At 30.7% G+C, this 22,716-nt stretch overlaps 1 protein-coding gene across 3 annotated transcripts in view; it reads right to left on the reverse strand.

The window, feature by feature from the left end:
- Positions 1-22,716, reverse strand: part of LOC113369956 (lymphoid-specific helicase-like) — a 945,337-nt gene that overhangs the window by 210,024 nt on the left and 712,597 nt on the right. The window contains exons 1-3 of one of the 3 annotated variants that reach the window (XM_026610583.1): positions 20,134-20,266; positions 14,316-14,413; positions 4,693-8,261 (exon numbers count right to left, since the gene is read on the reverse strand). In XM_026610583.1, coding sequence (XP_026466368.1) covers positions 5,970-8,231 — 2,262 coding nt within the window. In that variant the 5' untranslated portion in view covers positions 8,232-8,261; positions 14,316-14,413; positions 20,134-20,266 and the 3' untranslated portion in view covers positions 4,693-5,969. Of the gene's footprint in view, positions 1-4,692; positions 8,262-14,315; positions 14,414-20,133; positions 20,267-22,716 lie in introns of those variants that run through there. The other 2 variants (XM_026610582.1, XM_026610584.1) reach the window with 2 other exon arrangements.

Raw genomic sequence — 22,716 nt, forward strand, 5'->3', positions numbered from 1 at the left:
TTTTCAGTTTGAACATCGACTACTCAGAAAGCAGATTTGTCAAAAATGGATATCAAAAAAATGGAAACAAAGGATATCAAAAATATTTCAGAAAGTCTCCAGGGTGCTATTTAATTACTCCTAAGATGTTTGAGGAAGTGCCGAAAAAAGACAAATACCTATCACTTACATCTTTAACGCTATTTTAAGAACAATATACTGGCTAACCCAATTCAATTGTCCATTATAAAGATGATATCAAGAATCGCCAAAGATCCTAGCTTGGTGACCTTATATCAAGGTATCAGTCTGCTTCCAAAACTATGCAAAATTCTCGAAAGACTTCTGATTAAAAATATACTGTTCGGAAATATGAAATAATTCCAAACAGTTTCGAAACTTGGTTTTCGAAAGCAGCACTCGACCACACAGCGATCCCACAAAATTGTCCAACAAATCAATAAAGATTTTGATTCAAAACAATATTGCTCTGCTGACGTCAATCAAGCCTTTGATAAAGTATGGTGATAAAATCTTCATACTACTTCCTCCTGAATATCATCAAATCCTGACATCATATTTAAGAAATATGAAAACTCAGGACTGGAGTCAATCGCCAAAGTTCTGGATTTCTTCCAATTAACTCAGGGTACCACAAGGTTGTGTACTGGGCCCAATTTGTAGAATTCATTATCCTTAGGATTTCCGACAACTAAATTACCACTACGGCCAATTTTTGTGATGTTATTTCAATCATATCATGTGGCCAAAATCCATATATAGCATCAAATAAATTACAACAGTTTAAATTAATTCATGCATGAATAAATAAGTGGCATGTTAGCATTAATAAAAGCAAGTCACTGCACATCATTAACGATAAATTTACTTGGTCTGGAATACACTTAAAAAACATGCAAATTTCAACATCAATTGTAGTAATTCGTCTTGATTGACGATAGTGAGTGTGGGAACTATACTGGCTCATCGGACAAAATTCAAATATATCTCTTGAAAACTAAATCTCAGTTCATACTATAATAATCCATTTGGTCGTATGGAATAGAGCTTTGGGGCCACTCTAACAAGTCAAAAGTAGCATTAGTACAGTGACCACAATCAAAACTTCTTGAAGATGAATGGAGAATGATGGAATGAAACTCTGCACAATGGTCTTAATGTGCTATGTATTAAAAGAAAAATAAGAGCAAAATCCACAATTCCACACATCAGCAATTAGAAAATCATTCTATTATCAATTTACTAGTCGCTTCGTCACTTCTTAAACCAGAACTTAGAAGACCAAAAAAATTGGGTGTAATACTTTGATTCAGTAATTTGTATCTTTTAATAACAAGCGTATTAGCTGTCTATAATCATATTTCAATAATGTAAATCAAAAGAACTTGCAGAATGGAATTATGTGCTGATTGTTATTAATAAAATATAAAGAAACAAAGTTCATTTTAAACGAAACAGTAAAAACACCTATTGGTATGGTAATCATGGACCAATTAAATTAAAGCTTCAATAAATGCCAAAGATTTTATTTCATTATAATATGGAACACGAAATAAGAAACGTCGTTCTATATTTCAGCCATAATGATAGCGCGTTGGCATTGTTTTTTCATAGTTATTTTTTTATTACAGTTTACCCACTTAGAGAAAGGCCTCGGTGGCACGTTCATTTACATGTATTTAGCAGCGAGCGCACTTAACAAAAGCTTTACAGTGTAGAGGGTCATATCAAATAAATTGAAATGCTAGAAATGTCACGCATTGTATGCGAGCGGTGCGATAAAATGGAAACAACACGGCGGGCTCTCGGTCACTCTAATGAATTGAGAATACTGTGTTAATTACTGAAATTACACATTCATATATAACTCGCTCACTACGACTCTCTACGAGCTAGAGAGGTACAGATGAATAACCATAATCGACATTGTCAGCAAGGTGTTAAAGTGGAGCAAAATCCATTAACTCTCCGATATCTAAAAACTAATTGATCAACTAAATTTTGTACACTGCAAACAGAGGATAAAGTGAAGCAAGATGTATAAACTTGCTAATGTCTAATGATAATTTTTGACCATCAAATGCCACTTTATTAACATTTTTTTATTAGTTCTCCGAAACAGCTCGATCTGCCTTTATAAAAACTTAGTTAATTCTTCATTTCGTCAATACAAGTAAAATGTTTTCTGAATCATTCAAATCGGATGGTTTGTTCTCTTTATACTCCGCCGGGTGCAGCCGATCTAACCGACAAAGGGTCACCATTTTAGTATGTTGCTCCATGTTGTGATGTCATCGAGACCCCCAGATACCAGTGTAGCCTGGTTATTTAACATTCAAGTCTTTGAACTTGAAAGTTTGTCTCATGAAACGCACTGAGCCGAATTCTATTTGATGTATAAAATGACTTATTTGAGAAATTTGAGTGCATAAATATTCGTATATTTAGATTTTGCAATATTATACAAATGATATTGATCCAATACGAATTTTGTATTAATTTATTCATAAAATAGCATTGTAAAAACACCAGTTAAATAGAGGTATATAAAACTATGAGCCCAGCCTGCGAATATAAATAAAATCTATTTATGTCAGATACACTCGATTCTATACATATTTTGATTGCCCGACGACTGTATTGACATTTGTTGTCCCATATCTTCAAAACGTCTGGAACTGCGTTAGCCAAAAGCAGTCAGTCTCCATCAATAGGAATCAAATGTATTTTGAATCATTCAAATCGGTTGATTTGCGCTCTCCAAATCATCGACAAAAATTTTGTATCCGCATATACATACATACTACACACACACATAGATTTTTTGAAAGCTTGCCAAAATTTTCACGAAGTCTTAAAACGTAAAAATATACAAATTTAGATAGCTTCTAATTACTATACCTTATCCTACAAGAAGTTAATCAACAAACACAGTACCTCTGTAAGAGATCAAAATGACTGAAGTGTTAAAATTACCATAGTTATAATTATCTCAAAAATCGGGGCAAACTGAAATACTGTGAGGATATGATGCTTTTTATAACGAATAATGTTGATTTGCTGGAATAAACATAATATTTATATACATTTATTATCGTATGTCGTTAAACTGTAGCATAAATCTGCTCAGGCTGTATGTTGTTTCACGTTTTACAAAAACCTAGAGTCAATCATGAGGCTTCTATGTCATTTATATAATGAAAATTAAGAAGTAGAATAATGTAAAGATAAGAAGTAAACTAATTGAAAATAATATAAAGGCATTTTAAAAAAATAGCAAAGTTTTTAAACGGTTTCATGGCATTCGAGTATATATGGTCCACCCGGTTACCATTTATAAGAAAGATTGAAAAATATTATGAAGTAATTTATCATGTATGGTGTGCGTGATTACACCTGTACAAGAAATATCATTTACTAAATGATAATTATATAAAATGACTGCACAGTGAAACTTACCTTCACTAATTTTTATTGTCTTTACTAATTATTTGCTATTTTACCAGTTAGAATATTAAAATAAATAAGAAAATCTTAGATTTAGAACCACTTTTGCATTTGTGATGTTTTCTCTTCTAGGGAGTTTATAAAGTTCATCTCTTGCTGTAATTTCGAAAAATTTTGTTATCAACTATTTCGAATATCACTCTACACATCTCTATATCGTAAAGATACTTTAGTGCGTGCAACTGTGTATTGTTATTAGAGAAGGATATTGTGCAGGTGTAGTACTCAGGTGCAACTGAAAATCATGGGTTCTAAAATGAGAAATAAAAGAAATACAAGTGGTTTGAATATTTATCACAAATTTGAATAATATTTATTAAAATTCGAATAATCAAGAGTAACAAATTGTTTATAATTAACATCGGATTTCATGAGTTTATAAGGCTAATTTTTAATGCAGCGAAAAGCGCATCATCTTCTATACATTTTGGACATAGTACATTAATTTTTTCACTATTAGTAATAAATTAACGAGTATCATTTCATTTTGGCATATGCATAATACGATTTACAGTGAGATCTGCTGGAAAGCATTTTCATGTAATTATATCGTGAATTCATTCCTTACTAATTAAATTAAATGCTAATTCAAGTATTTTTGGAATGTTGAATTAAGTACAATACTGTAATTTGGTCGTTCAGAATTTTCAGTGTATTCAAGTGAAAAAAATACTACAAGTGTGGTTTTATAGTATTATACTACAACAATAAAAAAAATAAATGTCAATGCCAAGTATTGACTGTTACTGTTGCAATCACATTATGTATGATATAGAAATCTATTCTACTATTTGCATTGTATGGAAACAGAACAATGTTCAAAACCAAGATCACAATATTTCATCAACAAAACACTTATAATGTAAGAAATGAGAGAAAATAATATTACCTAGGATCTACCTAATATCTAAAAATTAACATCACATTTGTGAAGTGAACAATGTTTAAAACCGAGTTCACAATATTTCACGAACAAAACACTTAAAATAAAAATCAAGAAGAAAATAATATTACCTAGAATGTACCTAAATAAACAAATTAAGATTAATGTATATTGTATGAGCTGTTGTGTCGGATCTTCTACCTTTTAGAAGGTAACTACTGCCTATCTATAATTTTCAGGATAATTTATCTAATACTGATAATATATTTAAAATTTTGATACAGCAAAATTAGAGAAAGCTATTTTTATTTAAAAACATGAGACCAACTCTCTGATAACGTAGAAATGTTATGGCAATGCTATGTTACGGATCTATCTTTGTATGAATTGGTAATAACAAACTGTCAAAAGGATATGTATGTGCTATGCGATTCTAAACTAAAAATGACATGAAGGTCAAATTAACAAATTTGTCATAATGTCTAAATTAGTCGATTTTAGAACATTCTATACTCTGGGAGGGTGTAATCTACTATCTTTTTTCCAAATGGTATTAAACATTTATTTTCTGTTTTGTGAATAGAATTCGTATTATTACATTCCTTTGGTCATGAAAAAGCCGAATGTGTTTTACCAAAAAATCATAAAAAAATCTGCCAAACAAATGCAGTATATTGCCTGTGTTCTAGTTAACACTGTACGTACCTAGACCGAATTTCGAGCGAGTAACGAAGTTCGAACGCATTGAATTTGCACATGTTTTATGTAAACACATATGGGCAAACAAAACACACATGTGAACGGCATTTCGTGCGAATTAATTTGATTACGTCACGTACAAATGCCCAGTTACATGCGCCTATACACTGTGCATTACTTCTATGAGCAAACTATTATGTAAACAAAACCTCTGCTTCATGATATTTGAATGAGTATACATATATGAAATTCATACGAGTGGAAATAATAGTGAGGATTTTTCATTTGGTACGTTTGTAAATGGCCAGGTTGTACATGGTTCTGTTTGGAATGAAATTATTTTGAATAGTAGAAAATAATTTGTTTAATTTCATATATCATTATTATAGATCTGCTCGTAAAACTCAAAGAGAAATAAAAATATAGGGAAGGCATTGCAACAATATCACTATTGATATTAAATCTACTAATAATTTTATCAAAGAGAGTATGGTCCATCACCAAATTACCTTCTAATAAAAGGATTCAAGAATTACAGCTCAACAGCTCATATAACACATTGTTCTGACTGTTCTGTTCAGATACCAAAAAATATGAATATTAACATTTAAAAATGTACCTATATTATTATCTACTGATATCTTTGATTTTCGATTCGAACGATTAAAAATAGTCGTTATGTAAAAAATTATTTAAAAAACATGTAGTGATTTGAGGTAGACATTACATATAAATATGATATATCAATATGAAGATCAACGTCATATGATATTTTTTTACATTGTAGAACTACCTAAAACTCAACTTATTTGGTAAACTCCTATAAGAATAATAAATGATAAATAAATATAAACCAATCCTAATGACAGTGCGAAATATATTATTTCTTATTATTATTTATGTTGAGTAGCAGATCTGAGCGATCTAATAGTTTATCCAGTTCTTCGCTACTAATTACACTTTCACCAGAAGTAACAACTACTTTTTCATCTTCAGTGAGAAGTTTTTTCAAATTCTCTAATTCAGCCTTTTCTGTTATTTGTAATTTCTTACCAACTAATTTGAACTTATCTGTTTGTATTATAAGTTTCTCCAGTTTTCGTTTTTTCTCCCCAACTGAAATGATGACTTCATCAATAGTACCTCTAGTTACAAATTGATATATTATCACAGGCTTTGTTTGTCCAATTCTATGGCACCGGTCCTGAGCTTGGATGTCTACTTGAGGATTCCAGTCACTGTCATACAAGATCACAGTATCAGCTGCAGTTAAATTTAAACCTTGACCTCCAGCCCTCGTGGATAATAAAAATATCTTTACTTCAGGATCAGTATTAAATTCTTGTATAGCTTCACTTCGTTGTTCAAAGCTTTTACCGCCGTCTAGTCGCCGGTAGTCGTAGCCTCTCATTATAACGAATTCTTCAATAATGTCGAGCATCATAGTCAGAGTACTAAATATAAGTATTTTGTGCCCTCCAGCAATAAGTCGACTACTCAACGCGTCAAGCATCATCATTTTACCGGACTGAGTTACAAGTTCTTCATCAATACGAAGAACCGGCGTTTCACCTTGTATGCATTCCTTTTCCAAAGGAAAATGAACCAGATATGGATGATTCACAATTTTGCGAAACATCATTGCAGTATTTTGCATAGTAATTCTGACTAGTTCACGTATTACTTTTTTTGGAATATCCGTGAAACTGCTAGGAAGATTTAATACATCCTCGTAAAAATCGAATTCATCGTCTGATTCACATTCCTTAAAAAAGTTTGAGGTTCTAGCCTTAGTAGGCCGCTTCTCTGGCAAAATTTCAAATTCTTTTTTGCCTGGATTCGCTAATTCTTCAATATTTCTATCTACAACATATTTGTATAAATCTCTTTGCTTGACAGAGAGGGGGCAATATACTATCAGTTCTTTCTTGGGAGGAAGGCTTAGAGCGACATCAGTTTTTAAACGGCGCAACACAAAAGGTTTCAGAATATCATGCATCATAGACAAAGCACGAGTTTCCTGCTCCTTCTTAATAAACTTATCAGCATCATTCTTCAGATCATCTACGTCAAGCCATGCTTCAAAAATTTCAAAATCAGTGAAAATTTCAGGCAAGAGGAAATGTAGTAATGACCATAATTCCCTTAAATTGTTTTGCAAAGGAGTACCAGTTAAGAGTAAGCGATTCATTGACTTGAATGATTGCAAAACTCTATATAGTTGAGTTTTATGACTTTTTAATCTATGGCCTTCGTCAATTATAATATACGACCATGTGGGCACTGACATGATCGCTTGCTCGGTCAACGGTGTTTGATAACTAGTCAAAACTACAGGACGGCACTGTGTTTTATCACCCACAATGTATTTTTTCTTTAAAATAGAGGAGACTAAACTTTTCCTTGTTTCCTTGTCACCATGGAAGAGAACAACTGGAAGTTTTGGAGCAAACCTCTTAAATTCTGAAGACCAATTGGGTAAGGTAGATAAAGGAGCACATATGAGAAAAGGCCCCCGGACACCCTCATTATATAAATGACAGATAAAAGCAATAGTTTGAATTGTTTTGCCAAGACCCATTTCATCTGCAAGAATTCCGTTCACTCCATTTTCGTAAAGAACCTTTAACCATTCAACTCCTTCCAGCTGGTAATCTCTTAATTTACCATTCTCAAGCAATGATATATTCATTGCTCTTGCCTGTTCATTGGAGGAATTTCTTATCTGAGCTAAATCAATGTCAGGCTGTGTAGCTGAATGATTTTTGGTTTTAACATTTTGCATGTTGTTACTCATTCTCTCCTCTATATATTTGGAATACACACTACTTTTATTAAGAAGATACTTCAATGCGCGATAAGACTGTTCTCTTTTGCTCTTTTGTATATTCAAATCTTCGTTCTCTTTTTCTTTTTTAGAAAGTTTTTTTCCTTTTTTTGTTTTAGCATATTGTCCCTCATCAGCTCTCATCGGTAACGAAGAATTCTCAGTATTCTCATCTATTTGAGAAATATTATCTTGCTGACTATGCTGCATTTCATCATCTTGCTTAAACCTTTTTGGAGAACATAGTTGCTCAACACTTTCCTCATCACAATATTGTCTTTTCTGCTTATTGAAAACATCTGTCTGAGTTTCCATATTTTCTTAGTAGGAATCTTTAAACAAATTCTAGAAAAGATTTACCGAAAATTTGAATTATTGAAATTATATTGATAAAATCTGATAGAACTACAAAATATCAATACTTTGAACTAACCATAAAATAAAATACCTAACCCAAATAATTATACTTACAGAACACAGAAAATATTTGATATACAATATATATGTACATATCTTAAAACTAATATATTCAAAATTGCCAGTTAGAAGAAGAGATTACTCGTTTTTTAAACAAAATGTTTTTGGAAGATTTTAACGTAACATAAGACCGTTTTTTTTTCAATTCTGAAAATAATTTAAAGATATATAAAATTTAAAAAAAGGGCTCGTTCTAGCTTTATTCAGCACGATTTCAGACTAACGTCTACATATATAGTACATGCAAAATATCAATAGAAAGAGCATTTCTCTATACGATTTCAGACTATTTTTCCATGCGTTTCCACTCATAAGGGCCGATTCTGCCGTAAAATAGACCAATGTTATGGCAAGGCTCTGTTACATAGCACTTCTCATACAAAATGGTACTGTCAGGCGTTTAACACAGAAATTGCAACTTCACTCGTATGTTATTATACAACATCAAAGATGCAGTTATGGCAGCATTGTATTTTGAGATTTGTGCGTTTTAGGATAGGTTTTCTATATAAAACCCCCGACTGCAAAGCATCCACATGGCAATATTTAGTGTCAATTTGTATGGAAGGGCCACGTAACATAGCCTTGCCATAACATTGCTCTATTTTGGGGCAGAATCAGCTCCATAGTTTAATGAAAATATGAGTTACATCCACAAATTGGCATAAACATTATAAAACACGTTACATTTAAAATAGTAATAAATAAAATTGACATCTAACACCAAAACCAGAAATTTTGGCTGAATAAGTGATTATAGTTGTAATGAGTTTGAACAATATTTTTTGAAGACAGGCACGTATCCGAAGCAAGGTCGCAGTCTGTATTGTAACGATCCCAAACATATTCGCTAAAGCAATTATTCACAAAAGACAATTAAATCGTTCGAAAGTATTATCGTAGCTCAGTCAATTTCTTTTGATGGCTCACAACGGTGTTAATCCTGCTTTTTACAATCCGGCAATACTGAATACTCTGTGTCTTTGGCCGAACGGTGGCCTGCGGTCACTATTAGTATGCTGTTCATGATGTAATTATCCCGAGCGACGTTTTTACGGCGCTTTTCCACGAAAATGGACAATGTATAGAACACATACACATCAGTATAATATATACACACATTTTATATATACATATACATATATATAAAATAAATAATGTGAATTTTCTTTTATTTCGATCTTTTTAAACAACCAATTGCAAAACCTTATACTGCGACAATCATTCATTCCACACAGTACTATTATTGATCATATCGAAATTTGTTTTATAAAGAATGTCCTTAAATCCGAAATTAGTTTCAATTGTTTTTTATGAAATTTAGTATTTTCCATATATGCAATACATAAGGCATATATGCGCCTTGAATATGAAATACGATTATTTGAAAACATAGGGTAATATGACACTCAAAACACATTTAAAAAATGATTATAATCAAGTCTCCGCGACTCTATAACGTGACAAAAAACATAATCACAATTTAAAGTCTCTAAAGGATGGTTTTCTCGCTAGTCCAGTCATTTTAGCATTTCACCTCGTAATGTGAGATACCCAGCTGTAACTTTGTAAATAGTTGTATATTGACACCCTTAATGTTGTCTCAAAACCTACATATGGTAGGGTGTGCGCAACTATTAAATTTCGGGGTCAAAGGTCACAAAAATCGCGGTTTTTTGCTTTTTTTGTAAATATCTCATTTCCTATGGGTTTTTTGCTATTTATGTTTATTATCAATATTGTAGAAAACAAAATTCTCTACAAATTTTGTTTGAAAATTTTTTTTATACGGTGAACCGTTTTCGGGATAGAGGACGGAGAGCGCGCGGTCATAGCATCCCTTCAGGTCAACCGATGCCTTCGGTCAAAAACGCGCCATATATAGTTGATGAACTATCGCTAGATTAATGATTATAAACATTTGTCAATTTTTATTAACTATTTTATTATATTTTGTCATTTTTTTCTAACCTATCCACTTTTTATTCAGTATTAATTTATTTAACAACACTTACCTGCCCATTAAATTGCAGAATTGTTAATATAAGAATTATATTTAAATTTAAACCTAATTAATATTAATAAATTCTTACATGATAAAAAAACAAATAAATTAGGAATTTATCTTTTTATTAAAAAATATTATTTTATACATTTATTTTTTTCAAAGTAATAAAATGAAATAAATGGTACAAAACTACAATTAATAATTTTAATCATCTTCTTCCTCTTCATCGTCGTCTTCCGGCTGCTGGTGAATTTCAGACTGGTCTTCATTGTCGTCTTCAACGTCATTTGTCTCAATTTCTTCCATAATTTCGGTATCCAAAGTTCCATCTTCGTTAATGTCGCTCTGGTATGGTAAAGCATTGAAACAAGCTTGTCCATTACATTGGCCACAAGCTAAAGAGCATTGCAAGCCCGCTTTCCTGCATCCGCATCGCGAACCACAACCACTCTTGCAGTTGCAGAAAATTGTATTTAGCAAATATTCTGGAGCAGGTGGTAAAATTGTCATGATAGGCTCCAGAAAATCGTTTCGCATTGCCCAACCCCATACCTTTGGTTCCAAATCATGCCCTAACCAAGTTTGAACTTGATAATATACACGTTCAAAATGTTGATGAGCAGCTGCACTTGTTGGTGGAATATTTGCAAGCTGAACAGGTTTATTAAGTTTTGTAGACTTAACGTAATGAATATAACGAAGATGATCGAGACTTTTCACAGATTTCGGAGCATTATAGACTGCCAGTAAGATTTGAGTTCCACTCTCTAATAATCTCTGGGTCGAACAATTTTCTTCCTCAAATGCTTTAGCTAGTTCATCCAAATTTGTCAGTTTCTCAAAAACTTTTAAAAATGTTTTTTTTTCCCCTTTTAAAAGGCCCAGAAGTTGTGTCACATCCACTTAATGCGTGCAGAAATAAAATATGTGTTTTGGAATGAGGATAATTATCAAAACTTTTAGTCGAGTATATCTCCGTTTTTACACTTCCTGTCCCAACTTTTTTAAAGAAAATTTCTTTTCCGTGGGACAGGGTACGCCCAATTAAAATGACGAGTAAATCAATATCTTGTCCTATTATAATTGCAGATTTTCCAGACATTGATTCTTGAATTGCACTCTCAACAATAAGGACATCCGCATCATCTCTGGCTTGTTTTGTAGTTATATTTGCAGCCTTTAAATTTTCTATTAACATGTTAATTAGCCTAATTTTATTATTTTAATTTGTTAAAAAAAAATTCTTGAGAAACTGGTACAACTATTGTTTTATCGAAACATACTTCATATGATTTTGAAAGTACAGTTCTTCTCAGCTGCTCCATAGCTTTTACGTTCTTACTGTAGTCTGAATATCCGTCAAATACAACAATTATTTTGGACCTGTAATGCCTTTGTAAATAATTTATATATTTATCAATTATAATAGAAAAAGTATCTTCTCTGCTGGATTGGAAGGAATGGAAGGATTTTGAAATTTACATTACATTTAAAGAAAATGCACTTAATTATTTTCTATTTAAAATTTAAGAGTGTTTGTGAAACAATAATCATATTATGATTTAAGTTTTTTCCTTAATTATTTTTTAATTTTAGTAAACGGTGATCAGTATTATTGAATAAATATAGATTTAAGGCACGAAAAAAATGACAAAATATAATAAAATAGTTAATAAAAATTGACAAATGTTTATAATCATTAATCTAGCGATAGTTCATCAACTATATATGGCGCGTTTTTGACCGAAGGCATCGGTTGACCTGAAGGGATGCTATGACCGCGCGCTCTCCGCCCTCTATCCCGAAAACGGTTCACCGTATAAAAAAAATTTTCAAACAAAATTTGTAGAGAATTTTGTATTCTACAATATTGATAATAAACATAAATAGCAAAAAACCCATAGGAAATGAGATATTTACAAAAAAAGCGAAAAACCGCGATTTTTGTGACCTTTGACCCCAAAATTTTATAGTTGCGCACACCCTACCATATGTAGGTTTTGAGACAACATTAAGGGTGTCAATATACAACTATTTACAAAGTTACAGCTGGGTATCTCACATTACGAGATTCTTGCCTAATTTAACCTAAGATGACTGGGCTACGCGTTTTTTGGAGATTTATTCATTGTTATTTGTAATTATTTTCATTAAAATCTACGAACTTATACCAGTATAAGTGATTTCGATCAGTTTTATAGCAATTATTTAGATAATTTATAGAAATTTGATTATTTATTCATATTTATTCACTTTCGAACTAAAATGAACTATGTACTTATAATATATAATAGACAAAGTTACATTGAACTATTCAGGAAGAACTATAAGGTAGAATGAAAATTGAAACGTTTAAAGATGATTGTCTTTTGCAATCTACTCTAACTCATTCTAGAAGCAGGCTAAAAGATCCACCGGTAAAAAAGAGACATGCATTTAGTGATTATGAGGTGATGTCCCAAAGAGGACCAAACGATTTATCTTAATAAATTTAACTAAAAAAGGACATATCTTCAAATTTGCTATTTATTTTAACGCAATTGAGGGCCTGAGAGTACGATTTTTTAATTTACTTAAACTTGCGAGACTCAACAGCACAACTCCATTAAAATCCCAAAGATTCTATGATAAGGATGAGTGCAAGATATCAAATCTTGCATCAAACATTTGGGTAATAGGCGAATATAACAATAACATTTTTAATATTTTTTGAATAAATAGATGATTTATAAAAAATCGAATCACATTAATTTACTATAAACTTACAGCAGATAATGATAAAAAATCTGTTATAAAATTTTGTCAAATTTATAAATAATTTTAATATATCAATAAATGTAATTTAAAGAATAGTACAAATTTGATTGAAGTCGATAAAAAATATTTGGATATAATGATTTCAGTCTTTCAACTACAAGTCATCATATGCATAAATATTAGTATGGATAAAAACCAAATTAAAAAGTACATAAAAATATTAAATTAATTGTTACGTAGTTTTATGCAAAAAGTTTGTAGATGAAAATTAATCCAGAATATAAGTTTATATGATAAAACTTTTGTCGGAATAAAGCGCTTCTCTGTTTCTATGATCCGACTGTGCGCCTTCATTGTGAAAAAACACTTACTGAGCTAACTTCTAGTCTTACGAGAATAGAATTAAATTATTAATTAATTTTGTAATAATAGAACCTGATATGATAGAAGTTTATGTAAACTTTTGTGCGAAATCTTTTGAACTTAGTTACTCAAGTAAGTTCTATAAAGATATAATAAAATTATTAATAAAGTGTTATGTAAATTTGACGCCTAAATCTCTTCAAATAAAATTTTATGGAATGGAAATTCTTTGAACTATAGTATTGACTTATACTAATAACCTGCTATAAATTACTTGACTCTGGTATCCTCAAATAATTTCGTTCTCATTTGAGCTAACATGCTATTGAATTTCAAAATAATTAAACTTATACAGTGGCAAATTCTCCGGTAAAATATACCATAACAGTGTTGTTATGGCAACGTTCCTTTATTTATATAAAATAGTAGTAAAAACTGTCAAATTGCTATGTGTTGAAGTGCAGTCAGGCGTTTAAGATACAAAATCTAACCTAGAAAACGCACAAACGCCATAAAAAATATCTCAACTACTTCTTTCTGATGTGCACTTATAACACATACGTGAAGTTAATAGATTTTATGTGTAAATTGTCTAATTGCGCAGAAAATACTAACATTTTGACAAAAACAACGCTATGTCACGGTCAATTTTACCGAAGAATTGGCTTCTAATAGTTTTGGAGATGAGATCGTTACGGATTTTATTAATACTACTACATAGTTATACTAAAGATATTATATATTATAACAAATATATAAAAAATTATCAATGAATGCAAGTAAATCTAACTTACTTTGAACGAAGAGAGATCCTGAACAACACATGTTAAAATTGCTTCTCTTCCAACAGGAACGGTAACGTTTGCAATAGGCGCACTAAATTTGGGATCAGCTGAAAATAAAAGAAAATTATTTATAATAAAGTACTTATATCAGATTATATAATATATAGCAATTAAATGTCAAATAATTTATAATCGCTAAAATCTTAATTTTCCTGAAGAGTATAATGGAAAACGATAGCAACAGTTGAAATCTTTTTAACCAAAACTTACCTTTTATGAATGTACATGGATTAATATTTGAGAAATTTCAAAGTTCGGATACCAAAAAATATAGGAGCCAATTTTCGGATAAAGCAGGATTGTTATGGTAACGCTATGTTACGGGTCTATAATCGCATGAGTTATTAGTAAAGAACTGTTAAAAAACAGTGCGCGTAAAGTTCACATGCGATTGAAGTAAAACTTATTTGCTACTGTACAAGATGGCATTTTGAATAATGTTTATTAGTACTATGGTAACATTCGTGATGCATTTATTAGTGTCAACCATTATACACATTTATATAATGATAAATTATAAATTATAAATTTATAATAGCATTAAAAATATGTATAATATTTAAAAACAATAATGTAATTAAAGTCATACTTCAAATATGGCATGATCGGTTTGTCATTGTAATTAGCATTTCAATTTTATCAGGAAATCGGCCCGATAACCTGAATCTAGTAATGTTTATGAATTAATTCATTGAATTTTTCTTTATGAAATCGAAAACAATATGCAAATAAACAAATAAATTCCAATAAAAATACGTGCACTTGAAATGATGAATACGACCACACTTTTTTCAGACTTTCGCAATTTTAATCCTATACTTTTTTCTCTTCTATATTTTGCCGTCGCTCGGTTTTCCATTATTTACTCAGTTGTTTTTAGCGGATTTTCGATTTAATTATTTTCCATTCATACTTTTGTTTGTCTGTTTGTTTTGTTTAAGTACTTTATACTTTCTACATGCACACACCGCCCGCGAATATATTAACGGTCAAGGACTGCTAATGATTTTTAAAACGACAGAAAATAGAATCAGAACTCCGCAAAGTAGAATTATAAGCACGGCGGAATTTATTTTTCGGGTCCTCTGGCAGAATTATATGGTGAAAGTTTGCGGACTTTGGTATGGACTGCAAAAAGCACGTTATTTAATAAATTTAAAACTTTTAGGCAGGTTCTTTGAATATGTTATGGATTATAGGAAAATTCATCCAATTTTTGAAATAATAATGCATGTATATCTCAAAATTGTCAACAGTTTTCGGAAATTGTATTTTAAGCATCAAAATTTAGATGTTTGATCATAATCGTCTTTCTTGACCTCCCGCAGAGTAAGTTTTGGTATTTTTATATATCTTTACGCTTTAAAGCCTTCTGAACATTTTAGCATACTATAGAAAAAATTGATGTATGTGCATGTGTGGGTGCGTACGTGTGCGTCGTATGAAATTATGTATGTGCGGATACAATTTTTCGACGATGATTCCGAAAATCCGTATCAACCGATTTGAATGATTCAAAAATCATTCAATTTCTATTGATGTGAAGACGTGCGAATTAGTTTTTGGTCAAGGCGGGTCGAACTTTTCAAAGATACGAGGCAATAAGTGCCAAAAATGGTAATTCAATTTTAGAGAGAACGGAGGGTCCGATTTGAAGATTCAGAAAGCATTTTACTTGTATTGATATATTACTGATACAAAGATTATACTAATATATTACTGATAGATAGATTATAACTGATAAATTTTTAGGAAGACAGGTATAACGGTTTCGGAGATCCAATGATCACTGGACATAAGCACATCAAATTATCAGATATATTATAGAAATTTTAATGAAAAGTACAAATTTTGTTTCCATTTTCATGGGTTCCGTATCAAGATTTCTAATATTTAAGACTTGTACGAGGCGCTTCAATATTTCGTCTTTAAAACAGCTACGCCACGATTGCTTTGAAAAGAAAAAAAAAACAAAACTTAAATTGCATTAGCTCCAACTATTTGTTTTAAGGTACGATGCCATGCACCAATAGTTTCAGTAATACAATGTCTTATAAACATTATATATTTTGATAAAAAAAATTTCAACTGAAGTTCACGCAAATTTTATTGCGAGTTTAGTTATAAATAGTTATATTTTTTTCTCAATTTTTGTGAGTATTTGCAAGATATTACTGTTAAGTTTACATGTTCTTCATGTTTAAAAGATCTTCATTTTATTGCGCAAGATATTTTTATCTAAATTGTGTTTTGAACCAGCACATAAAACAGCATTTTCGGAGAAACCAGAAAATTTATCTTCCTTTTTCTTAAGTTTCTTATTACATGAAGTAAATTCTTCAACTTGTCTTTTCAATTTGGAAGGTTTATGAAGAAAAACAACTCTTTTATTTTGCCAACATTTTGAAACATTGCAAAATAAAGTCGATTTATTTTTAAGGAAATTTTATGATTTAGGAACGTAATTTAACTGATAATTTTTAGATTTTTGTAGATAATTACTGTAATTGCGTATAAATTTTATATATTACTTTTCGAACTCAAAAGAATGTTTTGTAGTTTATACTGTAGCTTTAGAAGAGCTGTACAAATTCACAGATAACTTGACAATAAAGGTTAGATATACTAGAAAACTATCAATTTTGAATTTGTTTATAAACAACAATTTGAACTTGTTAGAGACATCTTTAGAACTTATAAATATATTACGCAATCTAAAAATTATATCTTATATAATTTTATCATTTTATTAGACATTTTCTAGTAGTGATAATATATTTTTAATTAAATGCAGCAATGACGAAAAGAAATATTTTCAGTTCAAAACAAATTTATATCTATATTAAGTAAAATAAATAAATATCACTTCTGATTGACATTGGGTTGTAAACGTGAGAATTTGTGATTGAACACAGCGCTACAAACTCCCATAGTAATATAAAAAGTTATGTTACATAAGAATAAAATTTCGTAATGCATATTAAACCACATATTAATTTCTCTAAATTATATTATCAATCTCTGTAACTAAAAACCCGATTTTAGAAAAACAATCAGTTCTTTCATTCCAGCAGTCCAATAATACATTTAGCTCTAAAAGCATCCTCAATGAAACACAGAATACTACGTTTTTAATTGACTTTTTTCCTTTGTGCTTGCAAGCGCTGAAGTGAGCAAATGTCATTATTTCTTTTAGCGCGATAATAAGAATTAAGCGACTGTTTAATCGAAGCTCTAAAGGCGCCAGAACATGTAAGGAAAACCAGTGAAAAATGAATTAAAAAATAAAGAAAACTAGTGGGGCGCATGGCATCGTGCCTTAAGGCAAATTGCTGGAACTTCCCGTACCGTAATTAAATATTCGGGGAATAAAAACAATAATCAATAAACATTGTTGATCAATTATCATTGTTTTATATATTTATTTCTTCATTAACAGCAATCAGAATGATGATGAATTTAACATATACACAGACATGCACACGAACATACTCACACGCACGTTAACAGAAAAAGAAATTATATAATAGTAATTATATACTACTTCAGCAAGTGGTAAACTAATTGGCTCAGGTCCTTTGGCCATTTACTGGAAAACTACATATTCTATGAACTAATGTGATGAAATTATCATATACACTAACATACATAAATACATACATACCGCACAGACGTTCACGCAAACACTCTCAATAAAAGATTTATAAATATTTAATAGCGGTCAATCAATTATCAATAAGAATTGTTTAATATATTTTTAAAAAGATTTTTTTAACGGCATTGTCGCATTGTTTACAAAAGATGTGAACATAAAATAATATAAACAAACAGCCTATTGTATTGCTCAGTTCAAATAAATCAATTACAAGACATCAGATCACATTTCTAAGAATCAATTTGCATAACGCTTATATAACTATAATATAATAATATCCAATATTTTTTTGAAAAATAAAAAAAATCTTAAGGTTATGAAAATTTCGAAATTATTAATAAATTTCGATATTTTTGTTTTTGAAAATTTGGATTTTTTTAAATGTTAGATTTTTTTAATTTTGAAATTTTCTTTCTTTTCCAAAAACGAATCATTTCTTCACACCGCCAACACAAACAAAATGTTTTTTAAATCATTGTAATAAGAGGGCGTCCATTAATCACGTAAGCGAGGTTTTAAGGATTTTTAGAAACCCACTCCCCCTTGTGATACACGGTGATGTTCAAAATTACCCCCACTAGCCCATCAAACATCACGTGTATTTTTAGTTACGTGAAAAACTGTAAAATTTTTGATGTTTGTTTGAAAATGTTTGAACTTTTAAAAAAAAATAGTTAAAAAATAAATACGCGTGATATCTTACTATACCCCTCCCCCAGGTGATATTTCATGATATTTTCTCAAACCCCCCCTCCCCCTAAAAACATCACGCGATTGATGAACGACCCCAAGACAATCCGTTTTCTCAAAAATTGAATAATCATTTTTTGTACCCTTTGCGCTCCGTACCTCCGAGGCGGCTACACTCTTTGTATTTAAACAGTATGTCTCGCAGTCGGTACGAACGGAATGTTTTTTGAATAACTCCAGTCGTTTTATTCATATTGTCGAAAATACCGAGGGCATTTGTTTGAACCATATAAGTGAACTTTTAAAATCAAAACTATTATTAAATTATTTTTCAAAATATCTGATATTTTGATGTGCATATATGCACAATGATCATTTTTGACCGCCAATATTTTTTTACATTTTTTTAGGCATTTCTAAAACCGCTGAACCTGTCATGCAATCAGAATTATCAGGTATTTTATAAACATTTTAAATAAAAGTACACATTTTATTTACATCTATGGGTCCGTGCCATTTTTCTTTCGTAAAACTGCATCGCGGCGCTTACGCGCTTCGATAATTTGTTTCTAAAAAAACTCATATGTTCAAAGAAGTAATTTATTTCAAAAATTTAAAATATTCTCAAATATTTTCAGTTCAGTTTTCAAAATATTTTAAAGATTAAAAAAAAAAATTGGCACGGGAAGTACCAGCAATTTGCCATTAGTTACAATGCCATGCAGAACTAGGTAAATCATTCTAATTGGAGTACTTTCAATAACTGAGAGCCTTGCCAAAAATTATAAGCAAGTCTCCTCGACAATACGAAACGAATGTTTTTTGAATCATTTAAACCGGTAGATCCGTAATCTAAAAAACGCGCGGGAAATATTGTAGGCGCACGTGCATACATACTACACGTATACATACACGCACACATTTTTTTCTATGGTATTATAATAGATAAATAAGTATAATGGGTATTATCATAACGATCATATAGATATGAAATATCAGTTTCATTAATTATAAATTGTTCAAAAATTCGTTTGTGCGTTTCATTGACTTCTGCTACTATATGTAACTATACAATATAACAATTATAAAAATTATATGCAATTCTGTTATATTGTATAGAACATACGTAAATATAAATACAAAATGCGTAACCAAAAATTGTTGTATGTATATGAAGCAATTTGATTAAATGATTCAAATCGATGGCGGCGATTCAATCGATTGCGCAAATAATATAAAAAATCAATATTTATTGTCATGTGTTACGGGTATTATAACACAATTATCGCATAAAAATTCACAGGTACAATTTATATAAATTTGCATTCACCGTATAATAAAATTGATTAAGGAACGAATAACAATAAAATTTTGATTAATATAATTCCTCAACTATAACTAAGTAGAATAAAATGTACATACCGAACTGAATGAATATAAATTACTGTTTAATATTTCACTACAACTAAATATTTTATTATTATATAACAAATAATAAATAAAATGACAGTATATCCATATATTTCATGACCTATCCAAAGAACGGTTGTTACTGGAATAAACGACACTGTTAGCAAAATCTTCGGCTTGAATAATCATGGCCAGCTGATATGATTCATGGTCGTCCCTTATTGGTTGGTGAGGCTCATGTGACAGGGCTTGATAACCCAAAATGAACAGGGTCGCAGTAAGTTACATAAAATATTCAATACATAAAATATTAGCATGAAATTTAAATATTTTTTTAAAATTAGTGGTGCATGGCATCGTGTTTTAAGGCAAATGGCTGGAACTTCCCGAACCATTTTTTTTTTTTTTTAAAAAAAACATAAAATAGTTTGCAAAATTTAGTTTGAGAATTTAGATTTTTGCGAATTTAAAATTTTTGAAAAAAAATTGTCTGCTTTGAAAATATGTTCTTTTTATATTTTAAAAATGTTCGAAAATTTTGCACTGCGCTGCTGTTTTAGACAAAAAGATGGAAGCGCGTAAGCGCCGCGTCGGAGTCTAAAGAATGAAAATAGATACGATACCCATAGAAATGTAAACGATAATTTGATGTGCATATGTCTAATAATCATTTTTGATCTCAATATGGCTTTTTTCTACATTTTTCATTAAATCTTCGAAACCGCTAGACCTGCCTTCCTAAAGACTTAACCAGTTCTTCATTTTGTCAATACAAGTAAAATTACTTATTAATTATTGAAATCAGACGCTCCGTTCTTTTAAAAACTGAACTACTATTTCTGGAAGTTTTTGCTCCTATTCTCGAAATCTGCCTTTGCCAAAAACTAATCAGCATATTTCCTTATCAATGCGAATCAAATGTTTTTTTATTCAAATCGGTTGATCCGTGTTCTCGAAATTGTCGACATAAATTTGTATCCGCACATAAATGCACACACACGCATTTCATCAATTTCTTTTAAGGTATGTCAGAATGTTCAGAAACTTTTAAAACGTAAAGATATATAAAAACTAGCTGTAAGTGGAATTCTGTCTTAAGGCAATTAAGGCATCGTGCCTTGAGGCAAATTGCAGGAACTTCCGTACCGCAATTCAAAATTCGAGTAATTAAAAATAATCAATAATAATCAATAAAAGTTGATCAATGATTTGAAACTTTTAATAAAATTTCTAACCATGTTAAATCATTCTATCTTAAATCATCAAAGATGAAATATCGAAGCGTGTAAGCGCCGCGTCGCCGTCTAACTCGTAAACATTGGTACGGAACCCATAGGAATGTAAACAAAATTTATACTTATTGTTAAAATCTCTATAAAGTATCTGATAATTTGATGTGCATATGTCTAATGATCATTTTTGACCGCCAAATGGCATTTTTTTTTACTTTTTTGTTAGATCTCCGAAACCGCTAGACCTGACTTCACGAAAATTTGATCAATTCAGTAAAATGTTTTTTAATTATTCAAATCGGACGCTCCGTTCTCTTAAAAACTCGGTTACCGTTTTTGGCACTTTTTGCCATATCTTCGGAACGGCTAGACCTGCCTTCACCAAAAACTAATCAGCACGTCTCCTTATCAATACGAATCGAATATTTTTTGAATTATTCAAATCGCTTCATCCGTGTTCCAGAAATCGTCGACGAAAATTTGTATCCGCACACACACACATACACGCACATACACACAGACATACATCCATTTTTTCTAAGGTATGCCAAAATGTTCAGAAACCTCTGAAACGTAAAGATATATAAACATTTTCATTTTCGATTTTTTTGCGATTACTATAACTTGCCCCACTGTAAGTTAAAAATCATTTTCGTTTTTTTGCGATTACTATAATATGAAAACTTTTTCTGTAGCTTTTCAATCGTTTTTCTTATTTACTCACAAACAAAATAATCATAATTATGAATTAATTCGTTATTTTGGGTATACCATAGAAAGAGTTAGTGTGTAAATCTCCTGTTAAAATTAAATTTTCTTTATAATTTTTGTTAACGTATAATATTTACTATAAATTTAAAGCTGCAAAATACATAAATTTTAAAATTAACAAATAAAATATTATAAAATAAACACGATGCTAATTTACTCACACGCCATCAATCTGGCATCGCCGCATACACATATGCTGCATGTGCGCTTGCAGAACTCTTGTGCTTGTGTTCTTGTGTTTGGCACGCGTATGAACCGAGAGTGAAAGTAAGAGGGAAGATACTCTTTATACAATGGTAATAAGGACAGACTATAACATGTTTGCTGAGGATCGACTCTTGCAACTAGAAGCGAATCGCGAATCCTGACGAAGACGATTTCGAAACAACCCGATGGGACAGCCAGCGGAGTATGAATACAGCGCCAATTTAGAAACTAGTTGTATCATTTTGCCTTAAGGCAAGTTGTATGAACTTCCCGATACGTACCTACTTTACCAATAATAATTTGGATTTAGATATTTAGATAAAATATGAAATTATTTGTTTGAAAATATGATTTTTGCTTTTATTAAAAAATAATCCAATTTATT

This window comes from Ctenocephalides felis, unplaced genomic scaffold, assembly GCF_003426905.1.
Source record: "Ctenocephalides felis isolate EL2017-DRISC unplaced genomic scaffold, ASM342690v1 CF-g0.4_SCAFFOLD_01492, whole genome shotgun sequence".
NCBI lineage: Eukaryota > Metazoa > Arthropoda > Insecta > Siphonaptera > Pulicidae > Ctenocephalides > Ctenocephalides felis.